The sequence below is a fragment of the Rhinoraja longicauda genome, chromosome 3 (assembly GCF_053455715.1).
Source record: "Rhinoraja longicauda isolate Sanriku21f chromosome 3, sRhiLon1.1, whole genome shotgun sequence".
NCBI lineage: Eukaryota > Metazoa > Chordata > Chondrichthyes > Rajiformes > Arhynchobatidae > Rhinoraja > Rhinoraja longicauda.
This window is the reverse complement of record NC_135955.1, coordinates 26,073,235-26,100,855: the sequence shown is the minus strand read 5'-3', so window position 1 is coordinate 26,100,855 and position 27,621 is coordinate 26,073,235. Positions and strand designations below refer to the sequence as shown.

At 41.7% G+C, this 27,621-nt stretch overlaps 1 protein-coding gene across 2 annotated transcripts in view; it reads left to right on the top strand.

The window, feature by feature from the left end:
* hsdl2 (hydroxysteroid dehydrogenase like 2) overlaps positions 1–27,621 on the top strand; it is a 123,980-nt gene that overhangs the window by 9,742 nt on the left and 86,617 nt on the right. For both annotated transcript variants that reach the window (XM_078395032.1, XM_078395028.1), the window contains one exon: positions 3,327–3,490. In XM_078395032.1, coding sequence (XP_078251158.1) covers positions 3,327–3,490 — 164 coding nt within the window. The remainder of the gene's footprint in view (positions 1–3,326; positions 3,491–27,621) is intronic.

Below are 27,621 nucleotides of genomic sequence, written 5' to 3'. Positions count from 1 at the left end.
CCATTCCTTCTCTCCAGAGATGATGCCTGTCCCGCTGAGTTCTTCCAGCATTTTGTGTCTATCTTCAATTTAAACCAGCATCTGCAGTTCTTTCCTACACATTTTGTTGTAACATGATTATCGGTACACAAGAAGAAAAGGAAAGATTTTGTCCTCTGTGGGGAAGGTGTAATTAGCTAGCTTTATAAAGAATATTTCATTCGCTTTTGCTCTCCAGTTGTCTGTAGTTTACTGACATTCTGTTTCCTACATTTAATATATTTTGCTTGGTTATAACATAAAAGAAGACCATTTGGCACTTTTGAGTAATGACAGCTCTCACCCCTTAATTCTTTGCTGTCACTCATTTTTCTGCAACCTGCGCAGTGAATGAAATTTCACCTACTTTGAGGACTGCAGTGTTTCAGGAATAGATAGGAACAAGGAAGTGCAGATGCTGGTTTACAAAACAAACCCGACAAAGTGCTGGAGTAACTCGGCAGGTTAAAAAAAGTCATGACCCGAAACATCACCTGTTCATGTTCTCCAGGGATGTTGCCTGACCTGCTGAAAATGGTAAATTCTTTAGTTCCTTATTTCTATCTATTCCTGAAACCATCTGTTATCGAGTGGTACTTGTCATTGCCTGGCCAGGATAACACTTGTTCACAATCTGTTGGATGTTACAACAAAGTTGGCATTGCTGATTTGTATCTTTCATAATATTCAAAGTGCTACAAAATGCAGGTGGTTGACGATACAACATTAAATGCAAACAGTTAATATTGTACAGGAGACAAAATGAAATATCAGGCAAAGGTCTGATAGTGCATGTGGCGTCCCTAGTTCAGTTTGGGTCAGTGCGGTGATTGAATCAATATTTTCCTTTCAACAAATATCAAGATGTTTCTTTGAACATTTACCCTCCCTCAGTCTGGGACTATTGGAATTCCAGAAGCCTTGTTCCCTCTTATCAAACTTGGGGTATGGCTCCTAACCTCCTGCTAACTATGGCTGGCTTTGAACCAACTTAAATTGTTGTTATGAGATCACTTCTGTGACTCTTTAGGCACTGCAAAATTCTGGGAATGCAACTGAGACATGCCAAACTTCTGTTGCAAATGGAAGGAGTGTATTTCTTTTGTAAGGAGTTCTATTTGTAATTTATTTTCTTCTCTAACGTCCAATTAAGAAAATAAATTCTGATATGATGGAGTAGGTGGCAGTGTTGGTGGGGGGGGGGGGGGGGGTGTCTGGAGGCTGCTCTGTAATCACTCTTACCAAGAAAGTAGACTGTACAAAGTAGCCGGTATACCAAGATGTATTGTTGACAACCACTACCGTAAGACTTGGATGTAGAGCAGATGAGATCAAGTCAAGGAAGTCATAATGGTTCGAATCTTATGGGGAAATACTGGCTTTGGATTAAAAGGACAAGTTATGGCAGGTAAATAATGAAATACTATATGAGCATATCTACACAGAAAACTTTAGCAGGAATTGCCTTGCTTGAGTAATAATTCTGTGGAATCTGTTGGTAAATGGTGTATCTTCTGAACATATGTAAACAACCAAAAGCATTCCACAAAAACTTGTATCTGTGCTGGCGGTGCTAATCGTTTATTTTCCAGGGACTAAGTTCACTTTATTGATACAGGTTTATTATTGTCATGTATACTAAGATACACTGAAAAACTTTGTTTTATGTGCTATCTTGGCAAAACATTCCATACAAGAGAACATAAAGTCATGCAAAAGGGAAAAGAAACAGTGAATATTTTGGTGTCATCGTTAATAGAGAAAGTGCAAGGGCCACAATGAGGTAGATCTAGAGATCATCCATTCGAGTGTATGATAACAGTGATGAAGTAGCCTAGTTTAGTTTAGTTTGGAGAAGCAGCGTGGAAACAGGCCCTTCGGCCCACTGAGTCCGCGCCGACCAGCGATCCCCGTACACTAACATTATCCTACACACTCGGGGCAACTTACAATTTTTTTAACCGAAGCCACTTAACCTACAACCCGTAAGTCTTTGGAGTGTGCGAGGAAACCAGAGAATCTGGACATGGGTAGAACGTACAAATTCTGTACAGACAACACCAGTAATCAGGATCGAACCCGGGTCTCTGGCACTGTAAGGCAGCAACTCTACTGCTGCAGCACCGTGCAGCCCACAGACACAAAGTGCTGGATTTATTCAGCGGGTCAGGCACAGGATCGAACCTGGGTCTCTGCCGCTGTGAGGCAGCAGCTTTTCCAGCTGCGCCACTGTGCTGTCCTATTCTTGAAAATGGTGGTAGGTGCTTTCAAGCTTCTGTGACTTCTGCCTGACAGGAGAGTGGAGAAGAGAGAATGACCGGGGTGCGAGTGGTCTTTTATTAGGATGGCCGCTTTCCCGAGGCAGGGTAATGTATAGATGGAGTCAGTTATGGGAAGGCTGATTTGCATGTTGGACTGGGTTGCGTTCACAACTCTCTGCATTTCTTGCAGTTTTGGGCAGAGTGGTTGCCATACTAAGCTTTGATGCATCTGGATAGAATGCTTTCAATGGTGCATGTATAACTATTCCTAAAAGGTGTTGGAGACAGGCTGAATTTCTGTAGCCTTCTGAGGAAGTATAGGTGTTGGTGTGCTTCCGTGGCTGTAGTGTCAATGTGGTTGGATCAGGATAAATTATTGGTGAATTTTGCAATGAGGAACTTGAAGCACTTGATCATCTACATTTCAGCACAATTGATACAGACTAGAGCGTGGGCTCCAGCACGCTTCCTGAATTATCATAAGATCATAAATGATAGGAGATGAATTAGGCCATTCAGCCCATTAAGTTTGCTCTACCATTCAATCATGGCTGATCTATCTCTCCCTCATAACCCCATTCTCCTGTCTTCTCCCTATAACCTCTGACACCTGTACTAATCAAGAAATTTGATGACCAGCTACTTTGGTTTGCCGATATTGAGGGAGAGGTTGTCTTGATACCATGCTACTAAACTCTCTTGTCTGTCATGTATTCCGTCTTGTCATTGTTTTAGATCAGGCCCATTATGGTGATGTCACCTTCAAACTTGTAAATGGAGTTAGAGCAGCATTTGGCCACACAGTCATGAATTTATAGGAAGTATAGCAAGGGCTGAGAAACCAGCCTTGCATGTATTGAGAATTATTGTGGAACATGCTTTGTTGCCTATCTTTATTGATTGCAGTCTGTATGTCAGGAAGTCAAGGTTTATTTGAACCCATTTAACCTTTGCATATAATTTTGGTTAAAGGTGATGCAATGCAATAATTTTATTTCAAAATGCACAAGCAATTTCCAATGAGTTTCTTCTTTTATCTCCCACTAGGAAACTTGCAGGTCGCACACTTTTCATTACCGGTGCCAGTCGTGGCATTGGTAAAGCAATTGCCTTGAAGGCAGCTAAAGATGGTGCCAATATTGTGATTGCCGCTAAAACTGCAGAAGCACACCCCAAACTACCAGGCACAATATACACAGCAGCAGAGGAAAGTAAGTATATGCATTACTTGGGTTTTAAAGGGCGAAAGGGAAAATTAAAGGAAGAAATAGAAGATAGTTCAAATCATGCTTGAACGGTATATCTCATCAATGAGATATTAGCTGGACTGATGTGCCAAATTCTGGGTCCTGCAATTCAGTAAAACAATGTGATGGTCTTAAACTGTAGAGAACATTTTCTTGGATGTTACTGCAGACGAGAGAAATTATAAGGAGTAGTTGGATCACTTTTAAGGAGTATGAGGAGTAGTAGGATCACTTTTAAGGATTATAAGGAGTAGTAGGATCACTTTTCTAGGAAGAGAGAACTAATGTTGTACCACTGTTATCTGAGGGAGGGAGTGGGTTGATGCTGAAGTTAAATGGGTTTATTCCCAATTAAATATTCAGATGGGCATACATTTCATTGCAAAGAAGCTGAAAGCCTAACACATAGAGTTAAATTATGGAGCAGAATGGCTAAGAAATCCATGAATGAGGTTTTAAAAAAAATCATCCTCGTCAAATTTGCTTGCTGAATATAGTCAGAGATTCAGTGTAATCAAATGAAATTTGTCGTCTTTTTACACAGTAATATACCGCTTCACAGAAGATTAATTGCATAAAATTTCATACCGGGGCAACAGTTGAGGTTATGTTAGAGATTCAGCACGGAAACTGGCCCATCGGCCCACCGAGTCCACAACGACCAGCGATCCCCACACATTAACAGTATCCTACGCACACACTAGGGACAATTTACATTTATACCAAGCTAATTAACCTACGAACCTGCTCGTCTTTGGAATGTGGGAGTAAACCGAAGATCTTGGAGAAAACCCACGCAGGTCACGGGGAGAACGTACGAACTCCGTACGACAGCACCGGTAGTCGGGATCGACCCGGCTCTCTGGTGCTGCGCCACCGTGCCGAATCTGGGTCAAGAATGCCAGTTTGAGAAATGGTGAGGAAGAGGTGCCAATGATGAATCAGTTAAAATCGAGAGTTAAGAATTGGAGGATTTGGAGATATTAAGAAGATTGTACATGTGAAGGATGTTGGTCCATTGGGTGCAAAGTGATGGGGCAATGGAAGTGTTGGTAAATGAGGATGAGAGTTTTGAAATAAAGCTATTGTCCAAATTTGATCTAACATTTAGAGAAAAATCCTTGATTTAAAATGAAGCATTTGGAAAAATGACTGATTATGGATGCAACTGATTAGTTTAATAAAAGATTAGAATGGAAATATGTAGGAAGGAACTGCTGATGCTCGTTTAAACCAAAGATAGACACAAAATGCTGGAATAACTCAGCGGGACAGGCAGCATCTCTGGAGAGAAGGAATGGGTGACGTTTCAGGTCGAGACCCTTCTTTAGACTGATGAAAATGTTGTTCAAGTTAAGAATCAGCTCATCCGAATGAATATTTATTTTTAAATCTTCAATCATGGACCATAAATTACTTTCTCTTCCAAAGCCGTGAAAAGATCATGCCATCTATATACTAAAACTCTCGTTTGTTTGTTTATTTGTGATTGAACTACAGCCAAAACGGTACACGATAGCGTGACAATTTTAGGCCCACCTTACTCACCGTCATCGCTTTAATGGTAAAGCAAGTAGTTCTATTGAAATCGGTGTTATATTTTTTAAGTTATTCACATTTTAAAGTTTAAATCTATCTCCTAGGGAGGGGGGAGGAAGGTGGATAAGGGGGGTTGAGGGGGGTTGTGAGGGGGAAGGGGAAGTGGGGAGGGGGAGGAAGGGGGGGGAGGGGGAGGTAGGGGGAGGGGAGGGGGGGAGGGGAGGGAGGGGGGTAGAAGAGGGTGCTGCACCAATGCAGGAGAGTTTTGGGCCCAATGGGTCCACTTGGTCTAGTATATTATAAAACTGCATGTATGTTCACTGCAAGTCACCTGTCTGAAAACCAATTCACACTTTGCTTCCTGTTATCTTGAGGAATTGAAGTAATCTTTCTGTTACATTTGCATTGTCAGAATTGCCCAACCAATTTAGTTGAAGCTTGTATAGGAAAATAACTGCAGATGCTGGTACAAATCGATTTATTCACAAAATGCTGGAGTAACTCAGCAGGTCAGGCAGCATCTCGGGAGAGAAGGAATGGGTGAAGTTTCGGGTCAAGACCCTTCTTCTGTCCAAGAAGCTTGCTTCTGTCCAAATCCCACCAAGCAATTAAACATTTTTTTTTTAGCTGTTCCTTTTGTTTTAAGCAGTTCATTTTCTTGACCTTGGAGAATCAACAGACGACTCCTCAAGGGAAATTAGAAGGGTCTCAACTCAATACGTCACCCATTCCTTCTACCCAGAAAGACTCTCTGTCTGGCTGAGTTACTCCAACATTTTGTGTCAATCTTCGCAGTAAACCAGCATCTGCAGTTCCTTCCTTCACTTTTAATATCACAGCTATTTTATATTAAAGTCAGTGCTTTTTTTGTAATGGTGCACGTCAGTATGATTTAATGGCACCTCTAAAATGTTATGTCATTATTTTGTTTTCTGGCCACCTGATACATATTTATTGTGTGCCCACAGTTTTAATGTCAACAAGGAAAGCACTGATTAATGTATTTATCCCTCAATCAAGTGCAATTCAATGCGCACCAGATTGCAAGAGGTACCTTGTGCATGGAACCATTAAGGTGAATTGTCTCAGCCCAAAATGTTGACTATCCATTTTCCTCTATAGATGCTCCCTGATCTGTAGAGTTCCTCTAGCAGCTTCCCTTTAGTTTTGTTACAGACTTGAGTACCTGCATTCTCTTTCTTGTAGCACCTTATTCCTTATGTTGCCTTCACCACTTTATCTGCAGTGCTATTACCTTTGAGGATCCTTCAACTTGTACTCCATGGTTCCTCTGATCTTCAAGATTCCCCAGGGTTCTACCATTCATTCTGTAATGTGTCAATTCTTAGTATTTGTATTCTGAGGGGTTTTGGAATGCAAAATTCATTTGTGTTATTCCAGATAGCGTCTGAGTGGGAAAAGAAGGTAGAATTGAGTGCCACTGATTGGATGCTTTTGTCAAGTACCTTTCTCTTGACTTCACCTTAGTATGTAGTTTTTTTGTCACTGCGGTCAACGAACAAACGTGGTGGTTGAGTGATCTTGCAGGTTGAATTGGATGTGAACAATAATAAAAGGCACATGGTAATTGGTACATATTTATTCCAAAGTCACACAGAAATATAGAACAGTTATCAATGTGCTTTGAATGATGTGATGATCAAATCCTACCTTCAGTAAAAGGCAATGAAATTCTGTCCAAAACTGAATAGGCACAAACTGCCTGCATTCCGGAGGTGCCCAAATCTCTTGTTTGTTTTTGTTACTCCTCTGGTACATTCCATAAAACCATTATGGAAAACAATCTTTTGCATGTAATTCCCCTAATATCTCCACCTGTCGAAAACCAACAGGCTCACGTTGACTTGCACTTTGCATAATTCAGTACAACTACATCTCAGAAGGACGGGGAATGAAGGAATGTTTCAAAACAGTCCAGCATCATGTTGCTGCTGCCACAGAAATATATAAATGGATGCTTGTGATATTTCATTGTTATATTAATGGAGAAACTAATCAAGCCATGATGAAGAAAAGTAGATCATGCTTCAGTATAATGTTCTGTAATTTTTGCACAATAATATATGCACATTTAAAATTAAAATCATTCTGTGGGGAATAAGTGTGAATAGCGTGGCCTACGTTTATTGTCATCTTGGTCTCGCCTTTATATGGTCCGTCTGACTTCCTTTTCTTGATCTCTCTGCCTCCATCTCAAGGGGCAAGTTAGCACCAAATACTCACTAAAAGTTCACATATATCCACAGCTTTCTCAACTATACTTTCATTCACTCTACCTTGTGTAAGCACATCATTCCATTCTCGTGTTCCTTGTCTCTGTTGATGAATCTTTCCACGTAGACAGCTCAGAGATATTTTCCTTTTTCCTCAACCATTTCTTCTCGCATGTGTAGGAAGGGACTGCAGATGCTGGTTTAAACTAAAGATAGACACAAAAAGCTGGAGTAACTCAGTGGGTTAGGCAGCACCTCTACTGAAAAGGAATATCTGATGTTTCGGGTCGAGACCCTTCAGAGTCTGAAGAAGGGTCTCGACCCAAAACGTCACATATTCCTTTTCTCCAGCAATGCTGTCTGACCCGCTGAGTTACGCCAGCTTTTTGAGTCGAGCTTCCCTGTAGCTTGATAGAGTCCTGAAGGGGGTCACATCTATTTCTCACACCTCTGCTCTTACCCCCTTCCCGATACAGCAATTATGGAGTTTCAAACATCCACCCCACAAGCCTCCATGTTTAACTAATTATTCTTTGCAATTTCCATCGTCTTCATCAAGATTCCACCAACAGACACATCTTCCTTCCTCTTAAACAGTTTTTTCCAGTGTGGCAACAATTTGTTCAATCTCGTGCATTATGTTTGCTGGTCTCCTGTGCATTGGAAAAAAACCCCCCAATTGCTGAATGGGTGACTGCTTTGTCCCTTTTTCTGCAGGAATAACCCTTGGAAGTAAGAATAGAAAGGCAGATTATTATCTGAATGGTGTCAAGTTAGGAGGAGGGGGAGTTCAACGAGATCTGGGTGTCCTAGTGCATCAGTCAATGAAAGGAAGCATGCAGGTGCAGCAGGCAGTGAAGAAAGCCAATGGAATGTTGGCCTTCGTAACAAGAGGAGTTGAGTATAGGAGCAAAGAGGTCCTTCTACAGTTGTACCGGGCCCTGGTGAGACCGCACCTGGAGTACTGTGTGCAGTTTTGGTCTCCAAATTTGAGGAAGGATATTCTTGCTATGAAGGGCGTGCAGCGTAGGTTCACTAGGTTAATTCCCGGAATGGCGGGACTGTCGTATGTTGAAAGGCTGGAGCGATTGGGCTTGTATACACTGGAATTTAGAAGGATGAGGGGGGATCTTATTGAAACATATAAGATAATTAGGGGATTGGACACATTAGAGGCAGGAAACATGTTCCCAATGTTGGGGGAGTCCAGAACAAGGGGCCACAGTTTAAGAATAAGGGGTAGGCCATTTAGAACGGAGATGAGGAAGAACTTTTTCAGTCAGAGAGTGGTGAAGGTGTGGAATTCTCTGCCTCAGAAGGCAGTGGAGGCCAGTTCGTTGGATGCTTTCAAGAGAGAGCTGGATAGAGCTCTTAAGGATAGCGGAGTGAGGTGGTATGGGGAGAAGGCAGGAACGGGGTACTGATTGAGAGTGATCAGCCATGATCGCATTGAATGGCGGTGCTGGCTCGAAGGGCTGAATGGCCTACTCCTGCACCTATTGTCTATTGTCTATTGAGCTTCCAGATACCTGTCAATTTAATTAATCATTTTGCCAACCCATTCTGATCTCTCTCTGTGCATCCTTCACTGTTCCAAAGAGGTCCTGAGTAAGATTGAGAAACAGCACTGCATCCTCCACATGGACACAGATCTGATGCTGAATTCCACAATTTCAGATAACCTGCTCTCTCTAATTTCCATGTATATATCAATTCAGTTTTTCTCCATCCACTGCCATTGCCTTATCTGCTGGGAATTTTATTCAGCTCTGCCATGAATTTCCCAGCATTTGCAAGTCACTTTATTTGTTTATCCTCTTTTTATAGGTGGTCCTTAATCTATCAACCTGATAGCTTCAATACTCCATGGCAATCCCCTCCCCCCCGTCCACCCACATAATGAGAGAGATTTGTTTTGCCTATTCCATCTCTCTATGCAGCTTAAAAGTGACTTGTTCTCTCTCTTTTCCAGTTCTGATGAAGGGCATTTGACTTGAAACACGAATTCTGTTTTTGTTTCCAAGATGCTGCCTGACTTGCTGAGCATTTACTGTTTTAGTTCAAATTTCCCACATCAGCCATTTTTGTACATGCATTTATTCTTCTATCTCTAACCACTGCCTCAAATTGTTACATCCTCTGGATGTGAAGTGCTACCAAGGTGCTATTAGGTCAGGGGTTCCAGGCTATGACCCAGTGCCAAAATCAGGATGGTGGATATAACTCAAGGCAACAAGGAGTTGATGGCTTCCCATACACCCATTTTGCCTTTCTATGTGGCAGAGCAAGTACACAATGCTGCAGCAATCTTTTGTCTTGGAAATATCTGCTTAAATCTTATCATGGTTATTGAAGATACAGGAAGACTTCTCGCACTTTCTATATTTTCAGATGATCATCTGTACCAGTGCAGTTACTTGGTTGTAAGTTAAAGCAGTTACAAAAATGAACTGGAGATTTTCTGCTTAGATAGACCTTTCACCAGCAAAGCCTACGCTGAAAATCTTTAGCATTGTCATTTAAAAAAATATATAAACTAATAAATAAAGGCTGCTATGGAAATTAAAGATTGCACACACAGTTCCTGCTTGGTTTTCCTTGCTTTTAATATATTTGTTCACCATTTTAGGCATGCATATTCATAGTGGCAGTACCAGAGGATTGAGTGCAACACAAGCAAGTTGCTTTGCCTTTTGTTATGCAATAACTTTGGAAGGAATCTATAAGTGATGACGTTAAATCTTTGGCTTCCACCAATAATTTGGTGTCTATATGTGTCACTATCTAGTAATGGATTATTCAGCCAAACCTGTCTTTGTGGCTGTGTCCTGTTGTATTTTCTAATAGGGTGATGAAGACACTAAAATTAGCCAGTTGCCAAAGGTTTTCGACTAAACATGATCAAATATTCACTGCTCTGAATGAGAATACAAGTCTGGATTTGTTCACACATAGCTTTGTTTTTCTGCCTTCTTCACCATCAGTTGAACATCAAGTTCAGGTTTTAAATGAAGAACTAATTTGAGTGAGGAACTGCAGAATTGTTGATAGATGCTGTTGTTCTATCTTGGTTCCTCAGTGAAAGGTAGTCGTGGAGATTAAACAACGATTTGGGTTTAACTTTACTTCATCGGCTTTTGTTTTGCAGCTTACTTTGGGGTGAAAGCCTCATTGGTTTGGCTATAGACTCCTGTAACTAAAGCAGTTTATTGCTGTGTTTCACACATGATTTCAAATTCTATTTTCAAAGTGGTTCTACTGAAATAATTCACTATGACCTTGGCATTCTGATCCTGGTACTGTCTATTACACTGTATGAAGGAGGCTCTTAGCATTTGTGTGATCCTCAGAGGAAGGACTTTTCTTGAACTGGTTTGGAGAGAGAATTTGCTTTCTTGCATACTTGGATTGGGGGGTGATGGGGAGACACATATTAATAGCTACATTATTAGCTCTGGGGGCTAGTGGAATCAAGGGATATGGGGAGAAGTTGGGCACATGTTACTGATTGTGGATGATCAGCCATGATCACAATGAATGGCGGTGCTCGCTCGAAGGGCCAAATGGCCTCCTGCACCTATTTTCTATGTTTCTATGTTCTAATGTTAGGACTTGGTACTGCAAACAATGTTTCACTAGATCATATTGTGATATCCAGTGCAACACTGGATTGGCTGGGATTTTAAAATACATTTGGAGGCAGTACTCCAACAGATATTCTAGTCAGGAGCTGTAAAATATTTTAAAATCTAGTCAATCCCAGTCATTAATATTTGAATTTGAATGAAACTCTTTAAAAGTAGGATTATATTAAATAAAGTTTGCTAATTTATTTTACATATTTTACTCGTACATTAAATGAGTTCCCAGAACTGATCGTCTCATAATACAAATAGGTTTCTTTTGCAAGCTTGACAAGTCACTTGCAAGAAGGGAACACTGACTTCTACACTGCTCAAGCAGAAAGTTTGAGCAAGGGAGGGAAACTCCCAGAACTTGGCTTCATTAACTTAAAATAAACTCAAATAAACCCAGGGGAAAGATCATAATCTAGAGAATGATGAGAATGTGAAATGCGATGCTGATGTGAATTGCGTTTTTGGGGAAATTTAATAAATGTACAGGGGGATATTGAAATACATAGAAATACCTAAAGGTAGAGGTGGAATGGAAGATGGCTTTTGGGCAACTTATTCACCAGCATAGACCTTGGATTGAATGGCATGTTTCCATGTATTTTATGTATTCTGTCTTTAATTCAGGCGTGTATATTAACTATCAAATATATCCCCTTAAACCTTACACAGTCACCTTCTTTGTTCATTCAAAGTCAACATTTAAAAAAGTTTATATCTCATCTTATTTATAGACAATAGACAATAGGTGCAGGAGGAGGCCATTCGGCCCTTCGAGCCAGCACCGCCATTCAATGTGATCATGGCTGATCATTCTCAATCAGTACCCCGTTCCTGCCTTCTCCCCATACCCCCTGACTCCGCTATCCTTAAGAGCTCTTATCTAGCTCTCTCTTGAATGCATTCAGAGAATTGGCCTCCACTGCCTTCTGAGGCAGAGAATTCCACAGAATCACTACTCTCTGACTGAAATCTTTTTTCCTCATCTCAGTTCTAAATGGCCTACCCCTTATTCTTAAACTGTGGCCCCTTGTTCTGGACTCCCCCAACATTGGGAACATGTTTCCTGCCTCTAACGTTTCCAACCCCTTAATAATCTTATATGTTTCGATAAGATCTCCTCTCATCCTTCTAAATTCCAGTGTATACAAGCCTAGTCGCTCCAGTCTTTCAACATATGACAGTCCCGCCATTCCGGGAATTAACCTAGTAAACCTACGTTACACGCCCTCAATTATCTGAAGAGATGGTCGTGACCAGCTTCTTGATATGCCTTGTAGTGGCTTGGTGCTGTTCGGTGATTTTGTTTTAGACATTTCTGAGAGTGGTTAAATCAACCAACCTCTGATGCCACCTGGAACGTGAATCAAACCAAGCCACCTGGCTGATGGTGGAGATACAGAATTCGGTTTCATACTTGACAGTGTAGTGCAAAGTACATCCAACCCCTATTTTTTAACCTGACCGGAACTTCAGGCAATCTTTTATTCTTGCCTTTGCTTGAATCGCTTTGTTGTAGTCTTATAAACAACTGCTATGTTTTTTAAATGGAATGTGCTTCTTGGCAGCAAGGTTTAAGCACCTGATAGCACCTGAGGAATCGTTGTTGGTTAGATATGCTGCAAAATATGCACTAATGTACAAATGTGATCAGGGTGGTTGGTGATTAGGCATGTCATTTTCATAACCAGGTTTGATTTTTTTAAAATGCTTTTGTTTGTTTTTATTGTCTTGGAATCAAAGCAAGAAATGCCTTGAATAAGGAAAATAATATTTTATTGCAGTTTGTTTCCCCTGCCTTGATGAAGTGGTTCAGTATCCTGATGAGACCTTTTCTGATAATCTGGATTTTACTATTTTCTCTATTTGGTTATTTTGATTTTGTTTTGTCTTGATTTGTCTATTTATAAAGTTGTCTGCTTAAATTCGTATAAATCCTACAGGCATATTATTTATTAACCATTATGGGTTGGATGTTTCTTGGTCTGGTTAACCTTCACATATTACTCCTGGATTCTTAATTGAATGAAAATGTAAAAAAAAGGGTTCTGACCCGAAACACCATCTGTTTATTTCCCTCCACAGATGTTGCTTGACCCACAGAGTTCCTCCGGCAGTCTTTTTTGCTGGAAATTTTATGAATTGGTCTTCAGTAAATTATAGATTTTTGACTTTGAAAAAAATCTGCATTGATTTAAACTTAATAGCATGGAACAAATAGATGATAAAGCAGTACAAATATCTTGTGCGTATTTAACATAAAACAAAACCCACAAAGAGCTTAGACAGGTGTAATCATGTCATAAATGGATTCTGAGAGAATGCAGATACTGTTTGGAGTGTTGAATAAAGGCTATCAAAAATAATGCATTTAAATGAATTGGTAAGAGATGAGGGTGTTCAGGGAGAAAATTCTGATATGTGGCATCATTTTTTTCAAGCAGGCCACAATTCTTTTGTGACTGAAGAATTGATACTTTGAACAAAACATTAAAGGGCCTGTCCCACTTAGGCGATTTTAAGGCGACTGCCGGCGACTAGGCTGTCGCCGACAGTTCGCTGGGGTGTCGCGGGCATTATCGTGAGGAGTCTTCCAAGAATCGTAGTGGATCTCAGCGTGTCGCTGAGAAATCGTCCGTAGTGAAATTTCTCGGCAACAGCTGGTTGTCGCCAGGTATCGTTGCGTATTGCGGGCGCTGTCGCATGCTGTCCCCAGGTTTGCTAGTTTCTCTTAGATGCATTTAGAAGCACATAATATTAAAATAAGTAAAGTCATTTGAAGATACCATAAAATACTTGTGTTTAACCAATTTATTTACCGTCAGGACATTTGACAGGTAGATTGGAGGCGACAGTTTGACGGTCAGGTAAGCGTGGGAATTTTCACGATGTTTATGGCCATCAGCGATCACATTTAAAGTAGGTTCCCAACCCAGATATGCAACCCAGAAACCAGATATGCATCTCCCGTTCATTTTCAAAGAATGCCCACACACTTTTCACAAAAGTCCATTTAACCACTTTTTAAATTAAATTTCTTAATACTGCCATTAGTAAACTGGAAGTCAATCCAGTTTATGCCTTGTTACCGTGAAGCTTGGTTTTTAAGTAACCCATACAAGATGTTATAGTTCAAAACTCTCAAGTACTTACCGACTTGTCAGTGATTTCAGTGAAAATTAGGACACCGAAGCATTGACATCGTGGGAATTTTGCGATATTTCCGAAGACGGTGTACTCTCGACCTGACTCGGCATTGTTGTGGTTATTGTCGTCGGGTAAAAGAAAATTTTGGCGATCTGCTACGACTTTGGCAGTCGCCTATAAAATCGCCTAAGTGGGACAGGCCCTTGTATTTTCAGGATTATAGAAGATCCTGTTGGCTACTGAAGTATTTTTGCATGATTAAATTTTCCTTAAGTAGATGTTAACTTGCAAAAATATTTTATTCTGATTTGTACGATTTGTCCATTGTAAATTAATGAACTAATGTTTGTTTATGAAGCGTAGTGAACTTTACACCAGGCAACATGAATTATTTATTGCAATACTTCATCTCTCATGTCAGCCTGCATTTAAAAATTTGGCAGTCTTTGAGAAGTTAAGAAATGACAGTGGTTTCTTGACACATAGAATTATTTTTCCTTAGTGGGTAATGTTTTCCATGGTCACATTCCCAGAGTTACTCTAGTTTAGGGAATATTGTGCACAGTTCATCGAAGATAATGCTATTTGCTCAGTGTGTAGGTCAGTGTTCTTTTCTAGCTCAATGCATCGAAAGCAGACGTTATTTACCTCTTCTCAGTGGGGTCAAGCCATCTAAAACTGCCACACCAGCTTCTGCAATAGATCTATTTCATTTCGGCAGTATTTGAAGCCTGAGAGAGCATAACTCCAAATGCTGCCTTTCATGTGTATAATTGGTGTATTAAATTGTGAATTCATGGTATTTTGATGGCCGTGCAGAATGCATGATCTGCTATCTCAGAGCCAGAGATATCTGCAGACACAGACCCAGAGCAGCAGCAAGCCCACGGTATCAAAGGGCAGATACTAGCATTGTTAGCAGGTTGGCTGAATGGCAGAAGACAGAGTGGCAATAAAGGGGGCCTTTTCTGGATGGCTGCCAGTGACTCGCGGAGTTCTGCAGGGGTCGGTGCTGGGGCCGCTACTCTTCACATTGTATATTAATGATTTGGAGGAAAGAATTGAAGACTTTGTAGCGAAGTTTGCAGATGATACGAAAATAGGTGGAGGGGCAGGTATTGTAGAGAAAGCAGCGACTCTGTACAAGGACTTGGACAGGTGGGGAGAGTGGGCAGAGAAGTGGCAGGATTATAGTGTCGAATTTGCAAGTCAAATCAGTAGTAAGGAAGGCAAACGCAAGCCAGTATTTATTTCAAGTGCTAGAATACAAAAACAGGAATGTAATGCTGAGGCTCGATAAGTCGCTGGTCAGGCCGCATTTGGACTATTGTGAGCAATTTTGGGTACCACATCTGAGGAAGGATGTGCTGGCTCTGGAGACTGTCCAGAAGAGGTTTACAAAAATGATCCCTGGAATGAGTAGGTTAACATATGATGAGCGTTTGACGGGACTGGGCCTGTACTCACTGGAGTTTAGAAGGATGAAGGGAGACCTCATTGAAACTTACCGAATAGTGAAAGGCTTGGATAGAGTGGATGTGGAGAGGATGTTTCCACTAGTGGGAGAGTCTACGACTAGAGGTAATAGCATCAGAATTAAAGGATGTTCCTTTAGGAAGATGAGGAGGAATTACTTTAGTCAGGGTGGTGAATCTGTGGAATTCTTTGCCACAGGAGGCCGTCAGTGGATATTTTTAAGGCAGAGATAGATAGATTCTTGATTAATACGGGTGTTCGGAGTTATGGGGAAAAGGCAGGAGAATGGGGTTATAGACAATAGACAATAGGTGCAGGAGTAGGCCATTCAGCCCTTCGAGCCAGCACCGCCATTCAATGCGATCATGGCTAATCACTCTCAATCAGTACCCCGTTCCTGCCTTCTCCCCATACCCCCTCACTCCGCTATCCTTAAGAGCTCTATCCAGCTCTCTCTTGAAAGCATCCAACGAACTGGCCTCCACTGCCTTCTGAGGCAGAGAATTCCACACCTTCACCACTCTCTGACTGAAAAAGTTCTTCCTCATCTCTGTTCTAAATGGCCTACCCCTTATTCTTAAACTGTGGCCCCTTGTTCTGGACTCCCCCAACATTGGGAACATGTTTCCTGCCTCTAATGTGTCCAATCCCCTAATTATCTTATATGTTTCAATAAGATCCCTCCTCATCCTTCTAAATTCCAGTGTTTTCAAGCCTAATTGCTCCAGCCTTTCAACATACGACAGTCCCGCCATTCCGGGAATTAACCTAGTGAACCTACGCTGCACGCCCTCAATAGCAAGAATATCCTTCCTCAAATTTGGAGACCAAAACTGCACACAGTACTCCAGGTGCGGTCTCACCAGGGCCCGGTACAACTGTAGAAGGACCTCTTTGCTCCTATACTCAACTCCTCTTGTTATGAAGGCCAACATTCCATTTTCTGTCTTCACTGCCTGCTGTACCTGCATGCTTCCTTTCAGTGACTGATGCACTAGGACACCCAGATCTCGTTGAACATCCCCTCTTCCTAACTTGACACCATTCAGATAATATAAGAAAATAACTGCAGATGCTGGTACAAATCGATTTATTCACAAAATGCTGGAGTAACTCAGCAGGTCAGGCAGCATCTCGGGAGAGAAGGAATGGGTGACGTTTCAGGTCGAGACCCTTCTTCAGACTGATGTCGGGGGTGGGACAAAGGAAGGATATAGGTGGAGACAGGAAGATAGAGGGAGATCTGGGAAGGAGGAGGGGAAGGGAGGGACAGAGGAGCTATCTGAAGTTGGAGAAGTCGACGTTCATACCACCGGGCCGCAAACTGCCCAGGCGAAATATGAGGTGCTGCTCCTCCAATTTCCGGCGGGCCTCACTATGGCACTGGAGGAGGCCCATGACAGAGAGGTCAGACTGGGAATGGGAGGGGGAGTTAAAGTGCTGGGCCACCGGGAGATCAGTTGCGTTAATGCGGACCGAGCGCAGGTGTTCAGCGAAGCGATCGCCGAGCCTGCGCTTGGTTTCGCCGATATAGATGAGTTGACATCTAGAGCAACGGATGCAATAGATGAGGTTGGAGGAGGTGCAGGTGAACCTCTGTCTCATGTTTGGGTCCTTTGATGGAGTTGAGGGGGGAGGTAAAGGGACAGGTGTTGCATCTCGTGCGGTTGCAAGGGAAAGTGCCCGGGGTTAGGGTGGTTTGGGTAGGAAGGGACGAGTGGACCTGGGAGTTGCGGAGGGAACGGTCTCTGCGGAATGCAGAGAGGGGAGGGGATGGGAAGATATGGCCAGTGGTGGGGTCCTGTTGTAGGTGACGGAAATGTTGGTGGATGATATGTTGGATCCGCTGGCTGGTGGGGTGGAAGGTGAGAACGAGGGGGATCCTGTCCTTGTTGCGAGTGGGGGGATGGGGAGCAAGAGCGGAGCTGCGGGATGTAGAAGAGACCCTAGTGAGAGCCTCATCTATAATGGAGGAGGGGAAGCCCCGTTTTCTGAAAAACGAGGACATCTCGGAAGCCCTAGTCTGAAACACCTCATCCCGGGCGCAGATGCGGCGTAGACGGAGGAATTGGGAGTAGGGGATAGACTTTTTGCAGGGGACCGGGTGGGAAGAAGTGTAGTCCAGATAATAATCTCCCTTTCTATTCTTACTTCCAAAGTGAATAACCTCACACTTATCTACATTAAACTGCATCTGCCATGTATCCGCCCACTCACACAACCTGTCCAAGTCACCCTGCAGCCTTATTGCATCTTCCTCACAATTCACACTACCCCCCAGCTTAGTATCATCTGCAAATTTGCTAATGGTACTTTTAATCCCTTCATCTAAGTCATTAATGTATATCGTAAATAGCTGGGGTCCCAGCACCGAACCTTGCGGTACCCCACTGGTCACTGCCTGCCATTCCGAAAGAGACCCATTTATCCCCACTCTTTGCTTTCTGTCTGTCAACCAATTTTCTATCCATGTCAGTACCCTACCCCCAATACCATGTACTCTAATTTTGCCCACTAATCTCCTATGTGGGACCTTGTCGAAGGCTTTCTGAAAGTCGAGGTACACCACATCCACCGACTCTCCCCTGTCAATTTTCCTAGTTACATCCTCAAAAAATTCCAGTAGATTTGTCAAGCATGATTTCCCCTTCGTAAATCCATGCTGACTCGGAATGATCCTGTTACCGCTATCCAAATGCTCAGCAATTTCGTCTTTTATAATTGACTCCAGCATCTTCCCCACCACTGATGTCAGACTAACTGGTCTATAATTACCTGTTTTCTCTCTCCCTCCTTTCTTAAAAAGTGGGATAACATTTGCTATCCTCCAATCCACAGGAACTGATCCTGAATCTATAGAACATTGAAAAATGATCTCCAATGCTTCCACTATTTCCAGAGCCACCTCCTTAAGTACCCTGGGATGCAGACCATCAGGCCCTGGGGATTTATCAGCCTTCAGTCCCATCAGTCTACCCAAAACCATTTCCTGCCTAATGTGGATTTCCTTCAGTTCCTCCATCACCCTAGGTTCTCCGGCCCCTAGAACATTTGGAGGGAGAGATAGATCAACCATGATTGATTGATGAAGTAGATTTGATGGGCTGAAAGGCCTAATTCTGCTCCAATCACTTATGACCTTATGATCGCACATGCAGGTGTTTAAAACAGCTTGTCGTATGTAGGAGTGCAAAACCAGGATGACACTGCCTGTGCCATTGGACTTTGCTTGATTTTACATTAGCATTTATTTCATTTAGTACCTCCAATGTGTCATTTTTGCTGGTGCATTTTGATGCCCTGAAAACGAGACATCAAAGGGAATGAAGCTCATAGAAAATTTAGAATAGATCATTGTTTAGTAGTCACACCTTATCTCGGTGTCTTCCTCTCCCCTGACTCTCAGTCTGAAGAAGGGTCTCGACCCAAAACGTCACCCATTCCTTCTATCCAGAGATGCTGCCTAGCCTGTTGAGTCACTCCAGCATTTTGTGTCTTTCGGCGTAAACCAGCATCTGCAGTTCTTTCCTTCACAAAGCTTTTCATTGTTCCTCGGTATATGTGACAATGAAAAACCCCATACCTGTTTAAAGTTTTCTGACAAAGAAAATGTAATTGTGTTGGAGATTTCACAACATTGGAAATCTAGTCACTGTAATGCAAGAAATGTAGCTGTCAATATGCACAAACAGCAGCATGACACTAACCAAAATATCTGTGTTGGTATTGTTGGTTGTGGGATAAATTTTGATCAGTGAATAAACTCCGACAAATGGCAAATTCAGCTTTTTTTTTGCCGTCTTTTACCATGGTGAGGTGAGAAATTTGGTATCCTTTGTCGCCAGCAACTGATGTGTGTGTGAGCATCAGCTGCAGGTTGTGCGTGCCTGAACATGATCTCTCCATTAATTCAATGGAGCTGAATGTGCAGACGTTAATGCAACTGACAGTCAGTAATCTTGCACTTGTTGAGCACTTGTGATCGAAATGTAAACGTCTCTCCCTTGAAATTATGCTGCCAAACCTGTTTTTCTGGTGATAATACTGGTGTGGTTTTAGGTCAGGGTGTGAATAGATTGAAGTGATTATTGAATTATTTTACTTCTGTTATTGCTTGAGAAAGTTTCTTGCCTGAAACAAGTTATTAATAAAATGTGCTTCTCACCTATGGTGTTGGCCGTTGATCAAATGTGGGATCAAATACGAGGCTACTATGAAATGCTCAGATTGAAATGCTCCGGACTACTTTGAAATATTCCATCTCTCGCTTGATATTTCATTAACAATTAGGTGTATAACACAGTGCATGCCTTTGTATCCCATTTTCAATTAGACCAAATGAGAAATGCTTTGAAAAAGTGTTGGTTCAACATGATCCTCCCTTGAAAAGTACAGGAATGTTCATAATTTGGGGGTCCTTGGGTGTTCCTTTTTGACAGCTTGTCTTTCCTGTTTGCTCTTCATATCCATCCTGTTTTGTTGTATTTCTGTTCGTTTTGTTACAGTGCAGCAAGAATTTGCTACATTGCTGTAAGATTTAGATATTTGTGTGTCCCTTCCTCTGGTTGGACCTTTCACCTCCCTCTCTCCAAATAAAGAAAATTTGTGAAGTTGGGATTTTGTTTGTTTTTGTGAATTGTGTGTGTGTATGTGTCTCTGCAAGAACGCTTCATGCAAATCCCGGAAAGAGTGGGTTTTCAATCTTAACCTGAAACGTCGCTATCCATGTCTTTCAGACATGCTGCCTGACATGCTGAGTAACTCCAGTACTTTGTTTTTTTGGTAAACCAACATCCACTGAAGAAGGGTCTCGACCTGAAACATCACCCATTCCTTCTCTCTAGAGATGCTGCCTGTTCTGCTGAGTTACTCCAGCTTTTTGTGTCTATCTACAGTTCTTTCAGTCTTCATTCTTTTCTTGTTTTTCCTTTCTCAATAATATCGTCCTTTCTAGTTTTGCAACCATCTACCAACCCTAAGCACTTTAAAAAAAAAAAATTCCGATCAAGCCTGAGGTTAGACGCTCTGACAGTGCCTTTGGTTCCTAATTCTCTTCTTGAAACTCCACAGCCCTCTTTTTTTCCATCTCCTTCAGGAAAAAGATATAAGAGCCTGAAAACCCTGGCCACCAGGTTCAAGAACTGCTTCTTTCCCAATGCCCATTCGGCTTTTAAACCACCTAGCAAAACCCTACCCAGATGACTAACCTCAGCAACTATTATTTTCAATGGATTTTGACTTTGGTTGCACTATGAACTTCAGTTTTGCACTATTTGGTCACCTAGTGTTGCGGTTATTGATTTATTGTATTATTGATTTAAATGTATTTATGTGTTATTTTATTTACAGATCTGTTAAGCTGTATCAAGTAAGAATTTCATTGTTCCGTTCCCAGTACATATGGGAATTAAACATTCTTGACTCTGAGGAATCTTTTCAAAGCTTTCTTCATCAACCAATATTCTTTGATTAATATTCTTTCGATTGTACATTGTCAATTTTTGTTTTGAAAATTATTTCCTTGAAGAGCTTCTAACGGATAGAATATAAAGGTAGATATTGTTCTTGAAGTTCTCGTAGAGCTAAAAACACTCAACTTCTAGATCAATGATAATAGAGAACTTGCAACACTCTCCCCAGTATTGGATCAGATCCCAAAGCTTGATCAATAGGTAATCTGTCAATGTGATTTCCTTAGTTTAATTTGGCTGAATTGCTGACCGTTTTGAGATACTTTCAACTGACTTGGCGTTGTGTTGGTTGCTTAAAATCGATGAACTTGGCATGCTTGCAGGTACGGAGGGAGAATGTCTTAAGTTCTGAAGTCATCGTTCAAGCTACAACAGTTGCCTAGTGTGCAATCAGTTATTATTTCAAGGATCATGTGCTTCCGCATTTGCTCTATTTTTCCCTTCCAGGTTATGAAAATTGTCAGTTAAGGCATGAACCAGTTGATTTGGGCTCAGGATTATTTGCACAGTTATTGATTTGCATTGGAATTGGACCATAGATTCTGAGTTATGGAGTAGATACTTCAGGCTACAAGTACAATTAAAGTAGCCCTGTGCGTGCAAATATCTGTAAATTGATTGGCAAGATAGGTGAACTATCATGGGTGTTTTTTTGGACCAACACCCCGAGCCTAGAAAGTATGATCATATCTACCAGGCTCCACAGGGCAGGCTGCATCACCTGCATGGTAACATCAAATTCCCGAAAAGACCTTTCTGTGAGCTTCATTGTGGCGACAAAGAACTCTGCAGGTCATCTTGGAAATATCACAGCATCCTCACTGACCTGTGGGCATCTCTGAGTCCTCACAGAGGAGAGGAGTATCCAAGACGTCACTGAGCCACCTAGGTCTTTTTGATGAGAACATGAGGAAGCCACATAAACAGCAGACAAAAGTTAAGCCCCTTCTCATTTGCACACCTCACATAAGATGGTTCAGCCATCTCAAAACCCACAGATTGCTAATAAAAAAAAAGTAAATAAAAATCTGCAGTCACTGGAAATCCAAAATAAAAATCCAAAAGTCAGAAGTATTCAGGAGGTCAGACAACATCCACAGAGAGAGAAACGGTTGATGTTTCAGATCAATTACCTTTAATCAGTTCTAATGAAAGATTATGGACATGAAACATTACTTTTTCCACATGAAAATTGTGCTTCCTGCAAAGTATTATTTGACTCTGGGCACATCCTATTTCTTGTTTCATAAAGATATGTATATGGTCTTTCAGAACTCTTGGTCCCTTATCTGCATATAGTTCATTGTGGCATGCCCTCAACAAGTATCCCATTTATTGTATGAGTGACTGACAGCACCTGTTATTAACAATGATGGTGTTCAACTTGGAACGTTGCTATCAATTTAATGGGTGGATTGTCCATTTGTTTTCAATCAAGCTTGAATGGAGGAGGAAGTTTATGCATGTTGCTTGGATCAGCATAGAACTCTGGAGGACAGCAACAGGCCCTTGAGCCCACAATGTCTGTGCCATGATGTCAAATTGTACTCTTATCAACCTGCCTGTGTGTGATAACCCTCCATACCCTTCATGTTCATGCGCCTGTCTAAATACTAAATGCCACTATCATGTCTGCTTTCACCAAGATAGCATTATGGCTGAGATGTACGCTCGCTCGTTATTCAGAAAGTGATGACCACACCATTATGTTAGCCCAGAGGATTTTTTTAAATTTAACCAAAAATTAGTCCCTATCAATATTTGATTCTGGACTTCAAAACTGTCTTTTTAATTTCAATGTTTTTGATTTACTCATTTCAATACATCTCAAACATTCAGCTGCCATCAATCCATTTTTAGCTCACATTTTTTACTTGGGTACAGCCGCAAGGAAAATATAAATGATGAACCAGGTCAACCATTTTGATATAATTATTCATGCTCTCAATACAGTTAGAGCTTTTGCTTCCAACAAGTTCCAAAGCTTTGAGTTTGGGACCAGATCTATGATGGTTTCCCAATGTCTCACCTCCACGACCCTGGGTTTGGAGGTCAAGAGGTCACCAAAGCACAAGGGCTGCAATGAGGGAGATTGGGACCACACCTTAGTTTATGGGAGAACTGTCCAGTAGTCTAATAATGGTGGGGAAGAGGCTGTTCCTAAATCTGGTGTTATGTACTTTCAAGCATTTATATCTTTTGCCCAATGAGAGAGGGGAGAGAAGAGGGAATAACCGGGTTGAATCTGTTTTGGCAGAAAAACTGAAAAGCATTAAATGAATATTGAAAGACTTCAGAGCTCTGAGGTGCAGAGGGAAGTGGGAGTCACAGTGCACAATTTGCAGATAACTTCCACCAGTAATAGAAAATCTGATGCAGTAATTCTGAAAAGATGAAATATTTTTATTTTTGGTACAATTGAAGTAGTTGGCCAGTAATGAAGATTTACCAAGTTATTGAAAATCGAACAGGCTTGGCTTTCTCCTGCAGTCTGTTTTGGGGAGAGATCTGTTTTTAATTCCAAAAATAAACTTTATTCCATATTAAAACAAGATTGTAAAAACTCTTCTGATATTCTCAGCACCTATGCATTAATTAGTGTCGTAACTAGTAGTGTTCGCAACTGTCCTTAAACCTAGCATCCTTGCCTCTCTTATGGCACTCTGGGGTGATATCCTTTGCCTTGCTAAGTCCCCACTGGACTCTGTGCCACAATGTTCTGCAGCGGGAGGACCCTAGACTGTAGTCCTGCCCCACAGAGCCCTACTGTTGGCTGTACCAAGTTTCAGTGCGTCCCTCAGCATTTACTCCTGCAATCTGACCAGTCGGCAACATTCCCTGATGGACATTTCATTTTGCTGGGAGACCAACAGGTTCCGGGCAGACCTGAGCGTCTTTCACTGTTGATGATCTCCCAGCAGCAGTTGATGTCCTGCTTGGAATGTGTCCCTGGGAACAGCCTGTAAAGGGCCTGTCCCACTTAGGCGATTTTAAGGCGACTGCCGGTGACTAGGCTGTCGCCGAACGTTCGCCGGGGTGTCGCGGGCACGATCGTGAGGAGTCTTCCAAAGATCGTAGTGGATCTCGGCGCGTCGCCGAGAAATCAAACGGTTTGAAATCACTCGGCGACAGCTGGCTTGTCGCCAGGTATCGTAGCTTATTGCGGTCGCTGTCGCATGCTGTCCCCAGGTTTGATAGGTTCTCTTAAGATACATTTAGAAGCACATTATATTAAAATAAGTAAAGTCATTTCAAAATACCATAAAATGCTTGTGTTTAACCAATTTATTTACCGTCAGGACATTTGACAGGTAGATTGGAGGCGACAGTTTGACGGCCAGGTAAGCATTGGAATTTTCGCGATGTTTTTGGCCTCGGCCATTACATTTAAAGTGGGCTCCAAACCCAGATATTCAACCCAGAAACCAAACAAGGCAGGGGAGAGTGGGCTCTGGACCCGATGGGGAAGCTATCTATTTCCCTTTCATTGATTTGGACTGCACTACAGTGGAGAGCATTTGGATCCAGTTCCTGATTCCCTCCCCAAGGCCCATTTTGGAGACTACGTCCATGTGTCTCCATGTGTACGATAACCTTGGATAGAAACATATAAACATAGAAAATAGGTGCAGGATTAGGCCATTCGGCCCTTTGAGCCAGCACCTCCATTCAATATGATCATGGCTGATCATCCAGAATGAGTACCCTGTTCCAGCTTTCTCCCCATATCCCTTGTTTCCGTTAGCCCTAAGAGCTTTTTCTAACTCTTGAAAACATCCAGTGAATTGGCCTCAACTGCCTTCTGTGGCAGAGAATTCCACAGACTCACAGCTCTCTGGGTGAAAAAGTTTTTCCTCTTCACAGTCCTAAATGGCCTACCCCTTTTTCTTTGGGATCAGGAGAACACCCTTTTTCTGGGGAATCTGTAAATACCACAACCTATTTATCACTATCGATTTGGCTGAGCTATCAGTGCAGTGAAGCCTAGGGCAACATGGGCAGGAATTTCTGCATTTAATTGGCATGTGTTGTAAATTGCTGTCTATTTTACTCTTGAGTGAATGCTAATGGCCTAAAGAAAAAAGCAGGCGTGTCTATTTTCTATTATCTTGGAAAAGGAAGAGTGCACAATCTAATGTTGTATTATCTTTGGACAATTAGCAACAAGTTGCATTTATATATTGCCTTTAATGCAGTAAGATATCCCAAGACACTTAACAAGAGCATAATCAATCACTATTTGACAGTGAGGCCTTAAGGATAGATCAGGACATTGGCAAGTAATTTTCTTGCCCACTGGAAAATGTCAGTGGGCCAAAAAGCGTCCGTGGAAGCAAAGGGATGGTCGACATTGGGATGGCTTCTGTCTCACTCCTTCTCATTTCTGTTTACTGCTCATCTTTAGACTTAAGAGATACAGCGTGGAAACAGACCTTTGGCCCACCGAGTCCACGCAGATTGCGATCCCCCATATACTAGCTCTAACCTACACACTGGGGACAATTTACAATTTTTTTACTGAAGCCAATTAACCTACCAACCTGTACGTCTTTGGTATGTACGAGAAACCTAGAGCACCCGGGGAAAACCCGCTTGGTCACAGGGAGAATGTGCAAACTCCATACAGACTGCACCCTTAGTCAGGATCAAACCTAGGTCTCTGGTGTTGTAAGGCAGCAACTCTACAACTGTGCCAATGTGCTGCCCCACTCCTCCTGCTACACTGTCCCGATGCAGCATTTTGACACAAACCCTCAACTATTCCTCTCCCTCCATGTGTGCTACTTGACTGGTTGAGTTCTTATGGCAATTTTTTAAAAAAAAATTGCAGATTCCGGCATCTGCGCAATCTCTTGTTTCCCCATAGCCTATGAATCTTTTGCGTCTCACAGCACGGATGAGAGCCAGCAGCAGTTCTTCTGCTAACCTTCCTTTAGATCTCAGAAATGTTCAATATATTGGTGTCCTTTCAATTAAAGCCTCTTGCGCATTCTTGATTTTCAATGTCTCACTGTTAGTCTTTAGTTAATCAGGTCTATCGCCCTGGAATTTCTGACATAATCATTTTGTCTCTCCATCTTTTTTAAGATGTTCCTAAAAATACTCACCGTTCAACTAAATTTATGGTCATGTGCCCTGGTATTTCCTCATGTGCCCATTGTCACTAACTGATTTGATTCATTATTTCCTTGTGTCCAGGGATTTTACATTGCATTAAAAGCAATACATAAATGCAACTTGTTGAAATTTAGTACTGTACTAGCATGGAGAAGCAACCATGTTAATAATTTCAACAGAACAGGTCCAATAGAGCACCTGTTAATATGGGGTATCTGACTTTTGACAGCTTTGTATTCATGATAGGGTACAACTTGAACTAGATAATAGAAAGATCAGAAGGAGTGAGGTGGCATAACATTTGAATAACTGTACAGTATTTTAGTATTACATGAATCTTTTTCTTGATTTTGTAGATTGAAATTTCAAAGGGAAATTTCATCTATAACCACAGTTGATGAAACTTGCTAGGAGATGGAATTTTTAAGAACTCATTCTGCATTGCTTGGAGATATTACTCATCATGATGTAACCAGGAAAAAAAAATCATTCTATTATTCTTTGAGCAGTCATGGAGTTTATTTCAATCTTGTTTCCATGGTATCTGTTGATGGAGTATGGCTCCCTGGGTTTTCATTTGGTTTTGTATAAATTTTATAGTTTTTCCCCCTGGAAACTAATTGGACCACAAATTTCTTGAGAGCGTGACACACTGCCAGTTGAAGAAAAGTCCATTAAGGAATTATTCGACAAACAACCTTGTATTTCAAGTTAAACATTTTGAAAGACATTTTACAGTGTTGCAACGCAGCAGTTCCAAGTCAATTTAAAAGTGACTTGTTTCTCTTGTGTCCGTTTTCTGGTTTTGTTGAGCCTCTGGATGCAGTTGTTTAACTTGTTGTGGGTTATCCGCTAATTGCTAACCATACTGGTGTTGTATTTGACTTTTGATCTAACTGACATTTGTCAGCTTTCCTGCCCTTTTCATTCAAGCCTTCTGTTCCTTGCTCCTCCATTGCTGCATGGGATGCAATGCTCAGCTGTAAGTACAAATGCCCATTTTGTGTGGAACCCTGCACCCAGGCTCCTGGATATTAATTCACTTTTTCCTTAGAACCTTGAATTGCTGTACAGATGCTGCAGCAAGATACATACTGATATTTTGCCCCATGGGATTTTTCTGGTCCATTCTTCTCAAATTTTGACCATTGGTTTGAGCAAATATTGATTAGTTGTTATATGCAGCTCAGCTTCTTCCACCACTGTGCCTTCAACTTTATCTATGAACTAGACCAAGTGGACCCGTTGGGCCCAAACCTCTCCTGCATTGGTGCAGCACCCTGTCCTCCCCCCTTCCCCTCTCTCCTCAATCCCCCTTCCCTCTCCCTTCTCTCCCACTCCTCCCTTCCCCCCCATCCATCCCCCCTCCCCTCCTCCTCCCCTCCTTTTAAACTTTAAAATTTGAATAACTTTAAAAATATAAGACCGATTTCAATAAAACTATTTGCATTATCACTAAAGTGACAATGGTGAGT